This window comes from Salmo salar, chromosome ssa13 (genome assembly GCF_905237065.1).
Source record: "Salmo salar chromosome ssa13, Ssal_v3.1, whole genome shotgun sequence".
In the NCBI taxonomy this organism is placed as follows: domain Eukaryota; kingdom Metazoa; phylum Chordata; class Actinopteri; order Salmoniformes; family Salmonidae; genus Salmo; species Salmo salar.
The window spans coordinates 10613295-10631922 of NC_059454.1; the positions used below are offsets into that span (position 1 = coordinate 10613295).

Consider the following 18628-nt stretch of genomic DNA (forward strand, 5'->3'; position numbering starts at 1 on the left):
ATCCTGCTTGACATTCTTAGATCCCAGCTGGTACGAGAGGGAGAAGTTGAACTGTGTGAACAGTAGCACCCATCTGGCTTGCCTGGAGTTTAGGCGCTTGGCGGTGTAGAGATACTCCAGGTTCTTGTGGTCAGTCCACACGATGAACGGATGTTCTGCCCCCTCCAGCCAATGCCTCCATTCCTCCAATGCCATCTTCACCGTGAGAAGCTCACGATTCTCCACATCATAGTTCTTTTCCATGGCGTTAAGGCGATGGGAGAAGAAGGCGCAGGGATGTAGCATGAGGTCCAGGGCAGAACGCTGGGACAGGACAGTCCCCACTCCGACATCCAAAGCATTGGCCTCCACCATGAACTGACGGGATGGGTCAGGATGAACCAAGATGGGAGCTGTGGTGAATCGATGCTTGAGGTCCCGGAACGCCCGGTCAGCAGCTGGAGACCACGTCAACGGAACCTTGGGCAAGGTGAGTGCTGACAGAGGGGAAGCTAGGGTGCTGTAACCCCGGTAAAGTGGCAATAGTAGTTGGCCAACTCCAGGAAACGTTGCAGCTGTACCCTGGAAGTAGGATGGGGCTAATTCACCACCACTCTCACCTTCCCGGGATCCATTTGTACACTCCCTTCAGCGTTGATGTAACCATGAAAAGGGATGGTGGAGCAATGGAACTCGCACTCTCTGCTTTTACAAATAGCTGGTTCTCCAGGAGGCTTTGGGGAACCTGTCAGACATAGAGCACATGTTCTTGGGTGGAGGGGGAGAAGATGAGGACATCATCAAGGTAGACAAAGACGAACCGTTTCAACATGTCGCAGAGAACATCATTGATCAGAGCCTGGAATACAGCAGCGTGTTGGTAAGGCCAAATGACATGACCAGATACTCGTAGTGACCGCTGGCCTTGTTGAAGGCGGTCTTTCACTCGTCTCCTTCCCATATCTGCACCAGGTGGTAGGTGTTCCGTAGACCCAGCTTGGAAAACACGGTGGCACCCTGGAGCGGCTCGATGGCCGAGGAGATGAGGGGTAGTGGGTTGTGGTTCTTCACCGTTATGTCGTTAAGACCCCGGTAGTTGATGCACGAATAAGAAGGTTGTATGAATCCTGCAGCTAGGGAGTCCCCAATGTAGGTCTCCATCACCTTGGTCTCTGGTCCCGACAGAGAGTACCGTCGTCCCCGTGGCGGAGTCGTGCTAGGGAGCAGGTCAATCCCACAGTCATAAGCGAAGTGACCTGGGCCTTGTTGAACACCTCCTGGAGGTCCTGGTACTCTGTGGGAATGGCGGAGAGGTCCGGGGTGACTTCCAAGCCCCCAGGAAAACATCCTGAGGCAGGTTGTGCTGACTTCAGGCAATGGGCATAGCAGAACAGGCTCCAGCCCATGATAGCACCAGTAGACCAGTTAATGAGGGGATTGTGTTGCTGGAGCCAGGAGAATCCCAATACCACGGGAATATGAAGAGACTTAATGAGCAGGAACTGGATAGCCTCGCTGTGGTTCACTGACACATGTAGGTTGATGGGAGTGGTGTTGTGGGTGAGCCGGCCTATAGAGCGCCCGCCCAGTGCTCTAACATCCATGGGAATGGAGCGGGCTGAGTGGGGATGACCAGCTCGGAAGCCAGGGTAGAATCCAAAAAGCTCTCATCGGTTCCAGATTTGATGAGGACCCGAAGCGATCTCAACTGGTTCCCCCACAGCAAAATGTCATGAAAAGGGGTGCGAGTAAGGGAAGGAGAAAAATTCCCCATATGTCCCACCAGAGTACTCGCTCCTGCTGGTGAGCCTGGTGGGGAAAAGGTACAGGACGGCAGGCAGGCTCAGGTCAGGCAGAGGTCAGTAATCCAGATAGCTGGGGCAAAGTTACAGGACGGCAGGCAGGGTCAGGGCAGGCAGGAATGGTCAAAACCGGGAAACAAGCAAATAGAACTATAGCAAAGACAGGAACAAGGGGGAAAATGCTGGTAGGCTTGACGAACAAAACGAACTGGCAACAGACAGAGAACACAGGTACAAATACACAGGGTATAATGGGGAAGATGGGCGACACCTGGAGGGGGGTGGAAACAATCACAAAGACAGGTGAAACAGATTAGGGGGTGACACCAACATTTTCCTGTGCAAAAAAAGGAGAAAAAATGTATCCGACATAGCCTAGGCTTTCTCTATGCCACTACACGCTGCATTGAACAGTATTTTTTGCAAACTGTGATTGAGTTATATTATTAGCCTAAATTATGACTATTCAATTTATTATTCACATTAGGAATATTAGGCCATCTTACACAAGTTTGCAAATGTGAGGAATGCATGGAATGCTTTACTATTAAGTGCATTTTTGTGGTGGAAATTAGCTTCCCCAAACTTGAAACCCACACACCACCTATGTCTGAAGGCCATATTAGGACACCCTCCAACTACAAGTCCGAGTGACACTGAGACCCATCCTTGTGAGTCTGAAGCTATAGGAATATGGACAACATGATGGGTAGTCACTCCTATAGACAATGTACAGCATGTTTAAGCTGGTGTAATAAGCCACCATAATGGTTAAAGTTACACAGACAGTGCAGGGTAGTGACTCACCCAGTCTGTAGAGGGTTGAACTGGTGTTATAACCCACTATGAAGGGTAGTGACTCACCCAGACAGTAGACGTTTAAAACCTCTACAGAATCGGTGGGTCCCCAGCGGGACGGTTGAGTTAACATAGGCTAACCCGATTAGCATGAGGTTGTAAGTAATGAGAAAATGTCCTAGGACATAGACATATCTGATATTGGCAGAAAGCTTACATTCTTGTTAATCTAACTGCACTGCCCAATTTACAGTAACTATTAGTGAAAGAATACCATGCTATTGTTTGAGGAAAGTGCACAGTTATTAACTTGAAAAGTTATTCATACACCAATTAGGCACATTTGGACAGTCTTGTTACAAACTTTTAACAGAAATGCAATGTTTCATTGGATCAATCTAAAACTTTGCAGATACAGAAATCTAAATTGCGCCTGGACTGGAATAATACATTATGGCATTTCTCTTGCATTTCAAAGATGATAGTACAAAACAAATACAAAAAAACTGCATGTTTTTTTCTTTGTATTGTCTTTTACCAGATCTAATGTGTTATAGTCTCCTACATTTATTTCACATTTCCACAAACTTCAAAGTGTTTCCTTTCAAATGGTATCAAGAATCAGCATATCCTTGCTTCAGGTCCTGAGCTACAGGCAGTTAGATTTGTGTATGTCATTTTAGGCGAAATTGACAAAAAGGGGCGGATCCCAATTATAAGCCACTATGAATGGTAGTGACTCACGCAGACAGCAGAGGTTTAAGCTGGTGTTATAAGCCATTATAAAGGGTCAGTCACCCAGACAGAAGAGGTTTAAACTGGTGTTATAAGCCAGAATGAAGGGTAACTCACTCAGACAGTAGAGGTTTAAACTGGTGTTATAAACCACTATGAAGGGTAGTGACTCACCCAGACAGTAGAGGTTTAAACTAGTGTTATAAACCACTATGAAGGGTAGTGACTTGCCCAGACAGTAGAGGTTTAAACTGGTGTTATAAGCCACTATGAAGGGTAGTGACTCACCCAGACAGTAGAGGTTTAAACTGGTGTTATAAACCACTATGAAGGGTAGTGACTTGCCCAGACAATAGAGGTTTAAACTGGTGTTATAAGACATTATGAAGGGTAGTGACTTGCCCAGACAGTAGAGGTTTAAACTGGTGTTATAAACCACTATGAAGGGTCTCTCACCCAGACAGTAGAGGTTTAAACTGGTGTTATAAGCCACTATGAAGGGTAGTGACTCACCCAGACAGTAGAGGTTTAAACTGGTGTTATAAGCCACTATGAAGGGTAGTGACTTGCCCAGACAGTAGAGGTTTAAACATGTGTCTCTTTTTCTCTTCTCTGTAGCCATGGTGGAGCTTGACGGTGATGACATCAGAATCTCCTCGCGAGGGAAGCTGGCAGAGAGAGACATTGTACAGGTAGAGCTCACTTTCTGTTCATCCTGTATGACCATAACACAACATTTATGAATGATGCGGGGGGGGGTGCATGTCACAGAAAGGTCATGTCGATACAGTAAGGAAACTACTGATGATTGATAGCATCATTGTTTAAATCACAGAGATGCCATTTGTGAAATATTCCACACTCCTATTCACCACTAACCCAACAATCTGACATATTAGGAAAATCAATCATAGTTTCACTTGACAAAATTGTTCTGAAATGAAATAACAATAAACATTGTCACATATTGCCACTTTCAAGTTCGAAACAGATCAAAGTGCTATAGAAACAATCTCTCTCTCTCTCTCTCTATCTATCTATCTATCTATCTATCTATCTATCTATCTATCTATCTATCTATATATATATATATTATATATATATATATATATACATATATATACATATATATAGTTTGTTCCGTTCAGAGACTACATGGATCGGACAGGAAACCACGTATTGAGTATGGCCCGGCTAGCCAAAGACGTCCTGGCTGAGATCCCTGAACAGCTCATCCTCTACATGAAGAGTAGAGGTATCAAACCCTGCCTCCTGCCTCCACTCAATGAGGAACCAGACCCTGAAGACCAGGACATCACCCAGACCACCCCTGTCTAAGCCCCAGACCTACCCCCATCTGAGGCAGCAACCCTGTGGAAGGAGGTCGCGGTAGGATGGGTGGTAGACTGGATGGTGGACCCCCTCATGGAGGGATGCAAAACGTAAATGTGAAAATGCTTCAAGGCACTTTTTTTTTCATGCTGAACAAATTGATAAGACTCCATTTTGTTTGGAGCGAGAATGCTTTGATGGAAAAAGCTGAAGATCATGGAGTTTTCCTTTTGAGTTTCATCTCCTGATGGAAGGGCAAAGAGGGGGATGAGAATTGGAGAGTCACAGAGGAGGAGAAGAGAGGAGAAAAACAGAGCAGTGATGGAAACAAATGTTAGATGTTAGCAGTCAGAGCTGTCAAAGTGGTGATGTAACAGGTAGCATGCCTTAGATGGAGAGGGTGTTTTTGAGGACATTAATTATTAGAATGTTCTAGTTTGTATCACGTTTGTGTATATGATACATTTTAGAGTGGTGGTGTATGTTGGACTAAGGAATCACCTGTATAATGTCGTATCTATTGTAAAAACTACAGCATCTATTCATGTTGGGGATAATATTTTTCTTCATATTTTCCCACCACGGTTTTTTTTTGGGGGGGAATCAATGCTATAAACAATAGTTAATTTATACTTTGAAGAGTACTGTAATATAAAGCATGTGGTAGATAGAAACTATCCAACTGTTTAGGAATAGCTGTAAAAGATCAAGATGAATGCTTTTTACATTTTGGATTGTGACAGTTACACAGATGACCAGATGTTTGTATGATAGTTTAACTTCATGCACCCTGTACAAGACATACTTACCCTATATATATATATATATATATATATGTATCAACAAAATGCACTAACAGTCCAAATAAAAAGCACAAAGGTCATATACAATACATATATCCATCAAATGAAATATATACCACAATTATATACTAGCAACCAACAGCTACCCCTCAAAGACAATGGAAAGGATTGCACAGCAACAAAATGAAATGTCTTCCAGTTCTAGAACGTTGTCATGAATGAGAATTAATCTAGAATCTAGTTACTTCACATACTGCGTTATTATTGTTTACACATCTGCTCATGCACGACCAGAGCCACATCTTCAAAGGCATAGTATTTCCATAGTATTAGTATGTAGCTATGTATGTCGTCTAGCTAGCTGCATTCACACATATCTTGGTTGGTATAATCCTTCTCGTTGTATTTTGTATAATCCTTCTCGTATGATGTTGTTGATTCTGGTTGATTCTTCTTTAACCTCTGCAGACCGTGCCATAGAAATTCATAGTGGGTATAGAACACTGAGAAGGCAACAGTTGTTGATGAAACACCTTTTGCGAAATGTGATGTCAACTACATTCATTAATTTGTTGGAATAGATTTTTTTTCCCCCACAGAGAAAATAAAACAATGAGAAATACTTTCAGCCCAGCATAATAGAATCAAATCAAATCAAATGTGTCACATGCTCCGAATATAACAGGTGTACCACACTGAACACTGAATACATGTCACGGTTGACGTCTGGAATGGAGGACCAAAACGCAGCAGGAATGTGGATGCTCATCTTGATATTTATTTTAGCTCAAAAGTGAACACCAAAATAATAAACAAAGGACGAACGATCAACAAAACAGTCTTGTAAGGCTCACACACGCAAAACAACAAACTATCTCCCACAAACACTAAACCAAACTCATACCCATATATAGGACTCTCAATCAGAGGCAACGAGAAAGCACCTGCCTCCAATTGAGAGTCCAACCCCCCATTAACCTAAACATAGACATACAACCAACTAGACTAAACATAGAAATACATAAACAAGGAACAGTGCCCCAAAACCCCGGAATACATAAATCAAATACCCTTCACCAAAAACACCACCCCAAACACATAAAACAAATACCCTCTGCCACGTCCTGACCAAACTACAATAACAAATAACCCTTATCCTCTCTAGGGTAGGTGGCACCAAATCGTCCCACCTACGTAACAGCCAGTGGAATCCTGTGGCGCGTTATTCAAATACCTTAGAAATGCTATTACTTCAATTTCTCAAACATATGACTATTTTACACCATTTTAAAGACAAGACTCTCGTTAATCTAACCACACTGTCCGATTTCAAAAAGGCTTTACAACGAAAGCAAAACATTAGATTATGTCAGCAGAGTACCCAGCCAGAAATAATCAGACACCCATTTTTCAAGCTAGCATATAATGTCACATAAACCCAAACCACAGCTAAATGTAGCACTAACCTTTGATGATCTTCATCAGATGACAACCCTAGGACATTATGTTATACAATACATGCATGTTTTGTTCAATCAAGTTCATATTTATATCAAAAACCATCTTTTTACATTAGCATGTGACTAGCATGTGACTAGCATTCCCACCGAACACTGCCGGTGAATTTACTAAATTACTCACGATAAACGTTCACAAAAAGCATAACAAATATTTTAAGAATTATAGATACAGAACTCCTCTATGCACTCGATATGTCCGATTTTAAAATAGCTTTTCGGTGAAAGCACATTTTGCAATATTCTCAGTAGATAGCCCGGCATCACAGGGCTAGCTATTTAGACACCCAGCAAGTTTAGCACTCACCAAAGTCAGATTTACTATAAGAAAAATGTTATTACCTTTGTTGTCTTCGTCAGAATGCACTCCCAGGTCTTCTACTTCAATAACAAATGTTGGTTTGGTCCCAAATAATCCATCGTTATATCCAAATAGCGGCGTTTTGTTTGTGCGTTCAAGACACTATCCGAAAGGGTAAAGAAAGGTGACGAGCATGGCGCAATTCGTGACAAAAAATGTCTAAATATTCCATTACCGTACTTCGAAGCATGTCAACCGCTGTTTAAAATCAATTTTTATGCCATTTTTCTCATAAAAAAGCGATAATATTCCAACCGGGAATCTGCGTTTAGGTAAACAGACGAAAGAAAATAAAGCATGGGGTCGACTCGGGCACGCGCCTAAGCCCATAGCACTCTGATCGGCCACTTGCCAAAAGCGATAATGTGTTTCAGCCAGAGGCTGCCTCGATATCGTTCAGCTTTTTCCCGGGCTCTGAGAGCCTATGGGAGCCGTAGGAAGTGTCACGTTATAGCAAAGATCCTCAGTCTTCAATAAAAAGAGCCAAGATGAAACACAACTTGTCAGACAGGCCACTTCCTGCATGGAATCTTCTCAGGTTTTGGCCTGCCATATGAGTTCTGTTATACTCACAGACACCATTCAAACAGTTTTAGAAACTTTAGGGTGTTTTCTATCCAAAGCCAATAATTATATGCATATTCTAGTTACTGGGCAGGAGTAGTAACCAGATTAAATCGGGTACGTTTTTTATCCGGCCGTGTCAATACTGCCCCCTAGCCCTAACAGGTTATACTGGTCAGGACGTGACAATACAACACTGAAATGCTTACTTATAAGCCCATAACTAACAACACAGTTTTAAGAAAAATAAGAGTTAAGAGAGTATTTAATAAAATAAACTGAAGGGAAAAAAATAATTGGATAAGTACTGTAGCCTATGCCATTTTATCCTTTTTCTTTTACAGATTGTGTATTCATTGCGTTTCTAACATGCTGACCACACCACTCGCATTACGTGCGTGAGCGTTGCAAAATAATTGTATGCATACATGTTATTCAATCATTGCATCCAAAATGCTCACACGTGTCAATGGGCTTCTGCGTAGCCAGGCCCTAAATATAGAACTTGATTATATTTGTGACGCTTGATGCTCTGCAAGTCCCACCTCTCGCATCTCCTCATTGGTTATTAGGAGAATATACCCACGTCGGTGATTGAAAGATGAACTGAGGTCCACACTCCAGTCCAGGCCAGTTGGTGGTGGTAATGCACCTTAAAGTTGGTTTCCAACCGCCATATTAAGTCCAAAGAAGAAGAAGACTGAAGGAGGAGAGATTACTAGAAAACTAACTTTGTTTACCCTTTTATCTGTGGGTTAATTCTCAGAGTAGAGAACCTTGTGCATTTCAGGTAAAATAACAACCCAATGTTTATATCCCAGGACAAATTAGCTAGCAACAGCAACCTAGCTAGCTAAATGTCCATGAATGTTTAATACTTTTCGAACTGTCCCCAAATTAATATAGTTGGTTCAAAGTTCGTTTTGATATTTCAAACTGCGTGTCGTGATGGCGTCTGGTGTGGATGGACAAAATCAACGTGTGCGATGGCACACTCGGACGTATGCGTGTGCCCGGTCTAGTCAGCATGTATGAAGTCATTAAAAGGGAGTCAATATAAAAAGTAACTGCATAAAGAGCAGTTGATACTGTGTACAGTCGTGGCCAAAAGTTTTGAGAATGACACAAATATTAATTTCCACAAAGTTTACTGCTTCAGTGTCTTTAGATATTTTTGACAGATGTTACTATGGAATGCTGAAGCATAATTACAAGCATTTCATAAGTGTCAAAGGCTTTTATTGACAATTACATGAAGTTGATGCAAAGAGTCAATATTTGCAGTGTTGACCCTTCTTTTTCAAGACTTCTACAATCCGCCCTGGCATATTGTCAATTAACTTCTGGGCCACATCCTGACTGATGGCAGCCCATTCTTTCATAATCAATGCTTGGAGTTTGTCAGAATTTGTGGGTTTTTGTTTGCCCACCTGCCTCTTGAGGCTGGACCACAAGTTTTCAATGGGATTAAGGTCTGGGGAGTTTCCTGTCCATGGATCCAAAATAGCGATGTTTTGTTCCCCGAGCCACTTAGTTATCACTTTTGCCTTATGGCAAGGTGCCCCATCAGACTGGAAAAGGCATTGTTCGTTACCAAACTGTTCCTGGATGGTTGGGAGAAGTTGCTCTCGGAGGATGTGTTGGTACCATTCTTTATTCATGGCTGTGTTCTTAGGCAAAATTGTGAGTGAGCCCACTCCCTTGGCTGAGAAGCATCCCCACACATGAATGGTCTCAGGATGCTTAACTGTTGGCATGACACAGGACTGATGGTAGTGCTCACCTTGTCTTCTCCGGACAAGCTTTTTTCCGGATGCCCCAAACAATCGGAAAGGGGATTCATCAGAGAAAATGACTTTACCCCAGTCCTCAGCAGTCCAATCCCTGTACCTTTTGCAGAATATCAGTCTGTCCCTGATGTTTTTCCTGGAGAGAAGGGGCTTCTTTGCTGCCCTTCTTGACACCAGGCCATCCTCCAAAAGTCTTCATCTCACTGTGCGTGCAGATGCACTCACACCTGCCTGCTGCCATTTCTGAGCAAGCTCTGTACTGGTGGTGCCCCGATCCCGCAGCTGAATCAGCTTTAGGAGACGGTCTTGGCGCTTGCTGAACTTTCTTGGGTGCTCTGAAGTCTTCTTCACAACAATTGTACCGCTCTCCTTTAAGTTCTTGATGATCCGATAAATGGCTGATTTAGGTGCAATCTTACTGGCAGCAGGATCCTTGCCTGTCAAGCTCTTTTTGTGCAAAGCAATGATGACGGCACGTGTTTCCTTGCAGGTAACCATAATTGATAGACGAAGAACAATGATTCCAAGCACCACCCACCTTTTGAAGCTTCCAGTCTGTTATTCGAACTCAATCAGCATGACAGAGTGATCTCCAGCCTTGTCCTCGTCAACACTCACACCTGTGTTAACAAAAGAATCACTGACATGATGTCAGCTGGTCCTTTTGTGGCAGGGCTGAAATGCAGTGGAAATGTTTTTGGGGGATTCAGTTCATTTGCATGGCAAGAGGGACTTTGCAATTAATTGTCTCAAGTCTCAAAAATTTTGGCCACGACTGTACAATCTATTTTACTCACTTCATCTGGACTACTGATAGATTTCAAACTTGTTGCCAGGGATGTATTGCCATCTTTAATTTAAGTTGATGATGTATATGTGACCGACTGGGGTTTGAATCCGGGTTTCCTACACACCACAAGACTGTGTTAGCCCGCTGAGATAAAGCAGTTAGCTTAAGTAGCCAACACAAGTCTCCAAGTTTCAGACAAGGTTACTCATCGTGTGTGCGTTGTTCCAAAACACATTTTACATTTTAGTCATTTACCAGACGCTCAAGAGCAATTAGGGTTAAGTGCCTTACTCAAGGGCACATTGACTGCTTTTTCACCTAGTCGGCTTGGGGATTCGATTCCAGTGACCTTTTGGTTACTGGCCCAACGCCCTTAACTGCTAGGCTACCTGCCGCCCTGTTATATCTAGTCATGTTTAAGTTGTTGATGCATTCTTATATTTAAGTTCTTGCCATATTACCATTGTTATATCTAGCCATGTTTAAGTTGTTGATGTATTGTCATATTTATGTTCTTGCCATATTGCCATTTTGAAGGAATAGTTTCCTGAGCACACAGCGGAGCAGCACTGTCTCTGTCTTTTCAGACCCGTAGACAGGACACACCAGAAGGATAATATGTCTACATTATTGTCTTTTCCACAGTAGAACGACGTGTTTAGTTTCTTAATTGCCGTGTTTAAAACAAACATGAAATTGCCACCATGCCAATGCAGTCCTACAATATACAGTACGCCCTAAGTGGTGCGTTCAGCAAGCCCATTATTTACTCACAGATAGATCACAATAATCCAATATCTCTATCCAAATGTGCCTATAGTATCGAAACTCTTGCATATCCAGATTAGATTTCACTTATTTTATTTTGTTAGCAACAGTTCCCTTCCCATATTTTATTATTGAACATATGATTCCTAATGCCTAGAATGATAACTGTTTCATATGTACAGTATAGCCAACTGAACAAAAAAAAGATTTACTAAGTATTATCATTGCATCTGCAACAACAGACTTAGTGTATGTTCCTTAGAGTTTGCTATTACACTTTCGTATTGAATGAGAACAATGCACGCATCAAATCTATTTTACAAATGTAGTGACAGTATACTGCATGTATGACAAAAAAGTCAGCACTTGTTTACAATTTAATCAGATGTAGGATCTTAATTTGAGCCAGTTTGCTACTGCAAGAAAATAATCATGCAGCAACAGGAAATGTGAATTAATATGTGGATTATAATATATTTCTAGGGGATGATACATTTTTCATCAAGTCTGAAATTTCAAAGTGGAAATTACTGACTTCAGAAGCCTTTTTAAACCTCAAACGTTCTCCTGCAACAGGGCGATCAAATTAAGATCCCACCTGTATATTTACATTGCCTCAAGGTATGAGAAAATACTCATACTAAAGAAAGGATGTTATCTTTATGAAAAGTTTGTTTTGAATCTGTTCACTTATAGTGAAGGTTGTTTATATTCCCCCCATGTACATAGACACTGTGATTAGAAAATACATGTCTAATAGTAGTTAATTAATGAAAGTGAGCGTTTACTGTTATTTTTTATACAATTTTGTTAAAATATTTTTGTGTAGGGTTAGCAAAGCAATTGAGAGAGATTATGCGTTTCAAAATAACTTTTAAAGCTGTCTCCACTGGAGTCTGAACTTTTAACATAAGCCCCACATGAAGACGACCTGGTATCCAAAAGATGTTCCGTTTGAAATGAACCTCTTAGATAATGTGCATGTTTGTGCCAAAATGGCAACATGTTTGGTGGTCCCTGCTCCTCAACTTACCTTACTCATGGCCTGTGATAGGCAGGAACTCCCTGAGTGAGCCATTTGTTGTGTATAATGATGATGATGATGGTGAGGATGATACTGTATCTACAGTAGAAACAGCAGTCACGTAGCATGTTGCATTCATGTTTTTCCCTCATATTTTGTTCCTTAGATCGGTCATGTGTTTGCTTCTCCTGGTCACTATTTATACCTTGACCTAGGGTGTTTACAGCATAGAAATAGAATGACATTCTCATTCTATGTCATTGTATATCTATTCTTTACAGTGCGTACCTCCTCTTGGTCTCTGGTTTGCATGCTGATGATAAAGAATACTTTTCCAAACCAGACATTGGACATAATTATTGTCATTTCTGTGGTTTGTGAAATGCTTTGTAATGGATTGCCTTAATAAAGTGACTGAAGATTAATGAAATAATGATTGTTGAATGTAAGAGGGTTTTTTATTTGATAGTACAGCAATTTTAGCAAATGACCACAGGGGGCTTCAAACCTGGGTCTCCCAACCCATACACAGACCTGCTAAATGCTGCTCCAATAAGAGTTGGTTTGTTATCCTTGGTAAATGGTAGTCTTTAGAGGAGATGCTGGGTTCCAAAAGGAAAACAGTAGCTATCCCCCTTAAAATCAACCATCTACAGTATATCCCATTCTCATTAAATCTTTAGGCTTTCATTTCAGGAATTTTCAGATTAATGTGTAGTTTCTACTGTATAGCTTCCTGCTGGGATCCTATTGTCCAATCACAACACTTCTCTGTGTTCCCTCGACCCTCATAGTGAGCGTTCCCCTTGAAATGTGTTTTTCTCAGCAGCTTTAATGACATGCATTGCTGACGAACCAAGCTGGCCACCTGGGGGAAGGAAAACAGCAGCTGGAAGTAGAAAAGGCTAGAGAAAGTAGAGCCGTTACACTCCTCTGCTGTTTTAACAGTTATATAAAGAGACACAGAGCTGCTGATGACATATATAACTGTCATACATCGTTAAAACATCTAGGTACCGTTTTGCTGACGGATAGTTACCTTTACCACACGGAGGGAGAGAGAGACCGTTGGAAATGTAATAGACCATACAATACTGTCCTCTACAGTCTGAACAGAAGAACATATGTTGCTAATGACATATAGCTATTATTTAAATGTTTAGAAATCATCTAGTTACCATTTTTTTCTGATGGGGATTCTTTGGATGGTTACCTTCCAACCTGGGGGGACAGGAAAAAGTAATTGCCATGTACAAGTACAGTATATACACAATGAACTGCTAATGACAAACTGTCACAGTACATTTATATTTTACATTTTAGTCAATTAGCAGACACTTTTATCCAGAGCGACTTGCAATTAGTGCATTCATCTTAAGATAGCTAGGTGAGAACCAAATATCACAGGCATAGAAAGTACATTTATCCTCAATAACGTAGTTATCAGGAGAGTCAGAGCTAGAAGGGCAGGGGGGGGGTCGATGTGAAGAGGAGGCTTGTTTAAGGTACTGTACCAGATTAATAATAAACTCAGCAAAAAAAGAAACGTTCCTTTTTCCGGACCCTGTCTTTCAAAGATAATTCGTAAAAATCCAAATAACTTCACAGATCTTCATTGTGAAGGGTTTAAACAATGTTTCCCATGCTTGTTCAATGAACCATAAACAATTAATGAACATGCACCTGTGGAACGGTCGTTAAGACACTAACAGCTTACAGACGGTAGGCAATTAAGGTAACAGTTATGAAAACTTAGGACACTAAAGAGGCCTTTCTACTGACTCTGAAAAACACCAAAAGAAAGATTTCCAGGGTCCCAGCTCATCTGTGTGAATGTGCCTTAGGCACGCTGCAAGGAGGCATGAGGACTGCAGATGTGGCCAGGGCAATAAATTGCAATGTCCATACTGTGAGATTCCTAAGACAGCGCTACAGGGAGACAGGATGGACAGCTGATCGTCCTCGCAGTGGCAGACCACGTGTAACAACACCTGCACAGGATCGGTACATCCAAACATCACACCTGCAGGACAGGTACAGCATGGCAACAACAACTGCCCGAGTTACACCAGGAACGCACAATCCCTCCACCAGTGCTCAGACTGTCCGCAATAGGCTGAGAGAGGCTGGACTGAGGGCTTGTAGGCCTGTTGTAAGGCAGGTCCTCACCAGACATCACCGGCAACAACGTCGCCTATGGGCACAAACCCACCGTCGCTGGACCAGACAAGACTGGCAAAAAGTGCTCTTCACTGATGAGTCGCGGTTTTGTCTCACCAGGGGTGATGGTCGGATTCACGTTTATCGTCGAAGGAATGAGCGTTACACCGAGGCCTGTACTCTGGAGCGGGATCGATTTGGAGGTGGAGAGTCCGTCATGGTCTGGGGCGGTGTGTCACAGCATCATCTGACTGAGCTTGTTGTCATTGCAGGCAATCTCAACGCTGTGTGTTACAGGGAAGACATCCTCCTCCCTCATGTGTTACCCTCCCTCCAGCATGACAATGCCACCAGCCATACTGCGTGTTCTGTGTGTGATTTCCTGCAAGTCAGGAATGTCAGTGTTCTGCCATAGCCAGCGAAGAGCCCGGATCTCAATCCCATTGAGCACATCTGGGACCTGTTGGATCGGAGGTTGAGGTCTAGGGCCATTCTCCCCAGAAATGTCTGGGAACTTGCAGGTGCCTTGGTGGAAGAGTGGAGTAACATCTCACAGCAAGAACTGGCAAATCTGGTGCAGTCTATTAGGAGGAGATGCATTGCAGTACTTAATGCAGCTGGTGGCCACACCAGATACTGACTGTTACTTTAGATTTTGACCCCCCCCTTTTGTTCAGGGACACATTATTCAATTTCTGTTAGTCACATGTCTGTGGAACTTGTTCAGTTTATGTCTCAGTTGTTGAATCTAGTTATGTTCATACAAATATTTACACAAGTTACATTTGCTGAAAATAAACGCAGTTGACAGTGATAGGCCGTTTCTTTTTTTGTTGTTGCTGAGTTCACATCTAGGTACTATTTTGTAGATGGGGGAGTTTCTTAAATAGTTACCTTTGAATCTGGGGGAAGACGGCATTTGGATATACTGTAGAAAGAACATACAAGGAAGTGCCACTATTCTCTATAACACCAACAACGAGCTGCTAATGACAGAACTGTTGTCAGATTTTGATAAAGCATCTACGTACCATTTTGCTGAGAAGTGATTCTTTGAATAATTACGTTCCTACCCGGGGGATAAGAGAACAGCAGCTGGATATATAGATGGCCACTACTCTCCTCTCTAGTTTAAAGTTAATAATTATACAGACAGAATGGAAGACAGACAATGAGCTGTTAGTATTTACACAGACAGGCTGGAAGACAGACAATGAGCTGTTAATGTTTATACAGACAGGCTGGAAGACAGACAATGAGCTGTTAGTATTTTTATACAGACAGGCTGGAAGACAGACAATGAGCTGCTAACGATATATACTTTAACTGTAATAATCCCACAGGGGGTAAGGCACTAAATCAATCAATTAATCAAATGTATTTATAAACCCCTTTTTAAATCAGCAGATAAAAACAAATTGCTATACAGAAAAGCAGCCTAAAACCCCATACAGCAAGCAACGCAGATGTAGAAGCACTGTGTCGAGGAAAAACTCCCTAGAAAGGTAGGGAACCTAGGAAGAAACCTAGAGAGGAACCAGGCTCTGAGGGGTCACCAGTCTTCTGGCTGTGCCGGGTGGAGATTATAAGAGTACATGGCCATTAAGTGGTCCTAAAATGGAACCTTGAGGAACAGTTTAACTTACAATTGATTTGTCAGATGACAAACCATTTGCAAAGACAAACTGATATCTTTCCGAAAGATAAGATCTAAACCAGGCAAAAACTTGTCCGTGTAGACCAGGCCTGGGCAAAGGCTGGCCCGGGGGCCGTTAACTCTTGTTTAACAGGTATGCACAAAAACACAAGAGAGAGCTCAACATTACATTTAAACTACTCAATCAGTGTGAGGAGTGAAGTCTCTGATGGGCATTGACTAAAAATGAGTTTTAAAAATATTTCAAAGAAAAGGAAACTAGACAATGAATGTAGGGTGTCCCAGAAAGAGTGGACATCAAAATATTTCTTTATTGAGGTATCAGGGCTTGCCTTCACCATGGGCATCATGGCCCTCATGAATGAACTGAATTCTAAACTACAAGTGAAGGGCCTTTAAGCACATCAGATGTACAGCCTTGTCAAAACCTTCAAGGGAAAATTACTCCTCTTGACCCGCCAAGCAGAAGCCAACAATCTCACCCACCTTCCGACACTACTAGTTTGTTCCCTATCAGATGACCAGCGGGAGAAGTATCCATCGCTGCTGCGTGCTTTGAACAGTGAGTTTTCTCGTCGTTTTGAGGATTTGAAAGTGTTGGAAAATGATATGCTGTTGGTTTCGTCTCCTTTCACCTTCAATGTGGATAACGCTCCCACTGACCTGCAACTTGAGCTCATCGATCTTCAGTCTGATGCAGTGATTGGAGAACTATTCAAAACAATGTCACTGACAAGGTTCACCACTCAGCAATCCTGTGCATAGCGACGTCAGGAACTATACCTGACTTCACTGCTCTAGTCAACACCCATCAGAGACTTCAGTCCTCACACTGATTGAGTAGTTTAATTGTAATGTTGAGCTCTCTCTCTTTGTGATTTTGTGCATACCTGTTAACAAGAGTTCTGTCCGTGGTGCTGAATGCACAGTGTACTTTTCCATCCGTGAAGTTCATTGCATGTTTAATAATGAAAAGGAGAACATGAATGTGGTTTATTTCTGTGCATGTTAAAAAAGTAAAATAAGTAGCATATCTGGGCGTGATTTACAGTAGATATATCTGTCAACCCAGTCATACACGTGATGTATAATCCTGGAATATGATTCTGGCCCGTGATGGCAAAAATATATTCTAATTTGACCCTCCATGGAAAATAATTGCCCAGGCCTGGTGTAGACCAATTAGGGTGTCCAATCTCTCCAAAAGAATATGGTGATCGATGGTGTCAAAAGCCACACTAAAGTCTAGGAGCACGAGGACAGATGCCATTAAAAGGTAATTTACCACCTTCACGAGTGCAGTCTCGGTGCTATGATGGGGTTTAAACCAGACTGAGGCGTTTTGTATATATTATTTGTCTTCACGAATGCAGGTAGTGGATGCGCAGCTGCTTTTTTAATTTTTATTGAGTGGAATTGGATAGTTTTTTACATTTTCTGGGTCAAGGTTTGGCTTTTTCAAGAAAGGCTTTATTACTGCCACTTTTAGTGAGTTTGGTTCACATCCGGAGGATAGGGAGCCATTTATTATGTTCAACACAGGAAGTAGCTCTTTCAGTAGTTTAGTTGGAATAGGGTCCAATATGCAGCTTGAAGGTTTAGAGGCCATGACTATTGTCATGAATGTGTCAAGAGATACAAGATTAAAAAACTTGAGTATCTCCGTTGATCCTAGCTTTGGAGAGCTTTGGAGAAATAAGCAGATTCATGCTTCTAAGAGTGGCATGTTTCTGAGGGAAATTGTTTGGATAGTTGCCTATACATTAGTCACTCTTAGTTTTGTACTTAAGGGATCATTTTTATAAGTTTACAGAGAGAAAATAACCATGAAACGACTCCAACTACTTCATGAGTTTAGAAGACAAGTATATGCAAATGGTTTTATGGTTTCAGAACGTTCAGTGCACTTAGTTTCTAGAGAGATGAGTCATCATTTCTTATGCAGGCTCTAAGCTACACATTGATTACTATGCAGACCATGACAAAGAAACCAATGAGCCAGGCTATGTCTATTACATTTAAAGTGTTTTCTAAGGCGAGAAGAGAGAAGAAATCCTCATCATTGAGCTAATAAGGTCAGTCTGATGTAGTCTGAAAATAATGAGGTCAGTTTGAAGATAATGAGTGGTCCTGGAATTTATATCTAGCACTAATCCGCTTGCAGAGAGTGAGAGAGAGAGAGAGAGAGAGAGAGAGAGAGAGAGAGAGAGAGAGAGAGAGAGAGAGAGACCCCTATCAAATAATCATGTCAAGCAGACAACCTAAGAAAATGAACAACAATGACAAATGGTTTGATTAAGAATGCAAAAACCTAAGAAAGAAATTGAGAAACCTGTCCAACCAAAAACATAGAGACCCAGAAAACCAGAGTCTACACCTTCACTATGGTGAATCACTAAAACAATACAGAAATACACTACGGAAAAAGAAGGTACAGCACGTCAGAAATCAGCTCAATGTAATTGAGGAATCCATAGACTCTAACCACTTCTGGGATCATTTTAACACACTAAACAAACAACAACACAAAGAGTTATCTATCCAAAAT

The 18628-nt window shown here is 41.8% G+C and overlaps 1 protein-coding gene across 2 annotated transcripts in view; it reads left to right on the top strand.

Moving 5' to 3' along the window:
- The window catches only part of LOC106566415 (copine-5), a 250283-nt gene extending 244212 nt beyond the window's left edge, over positions 1-6071 (top strand). For both annotated transcript variants that reach the window (XM_045692916.1, XM_045692915.1), the window contains 2 exons: positions 3933-4006; positions 4449-6071. In XM_045692916.1, coding sequence (XP_045548872.1) covers positions 3933-4006; positions 4449-4652 — 278 coding nt within the window. In that variant the 3' untranslated portion in view covers positions 4653-6071. The remainder of the gene's footprint in view (positions 1-3932; positions 4007-4448) is intronic.
- The last annotated feature ends 12557 nt before the right edge of the window (positions 6072-18628 follow it).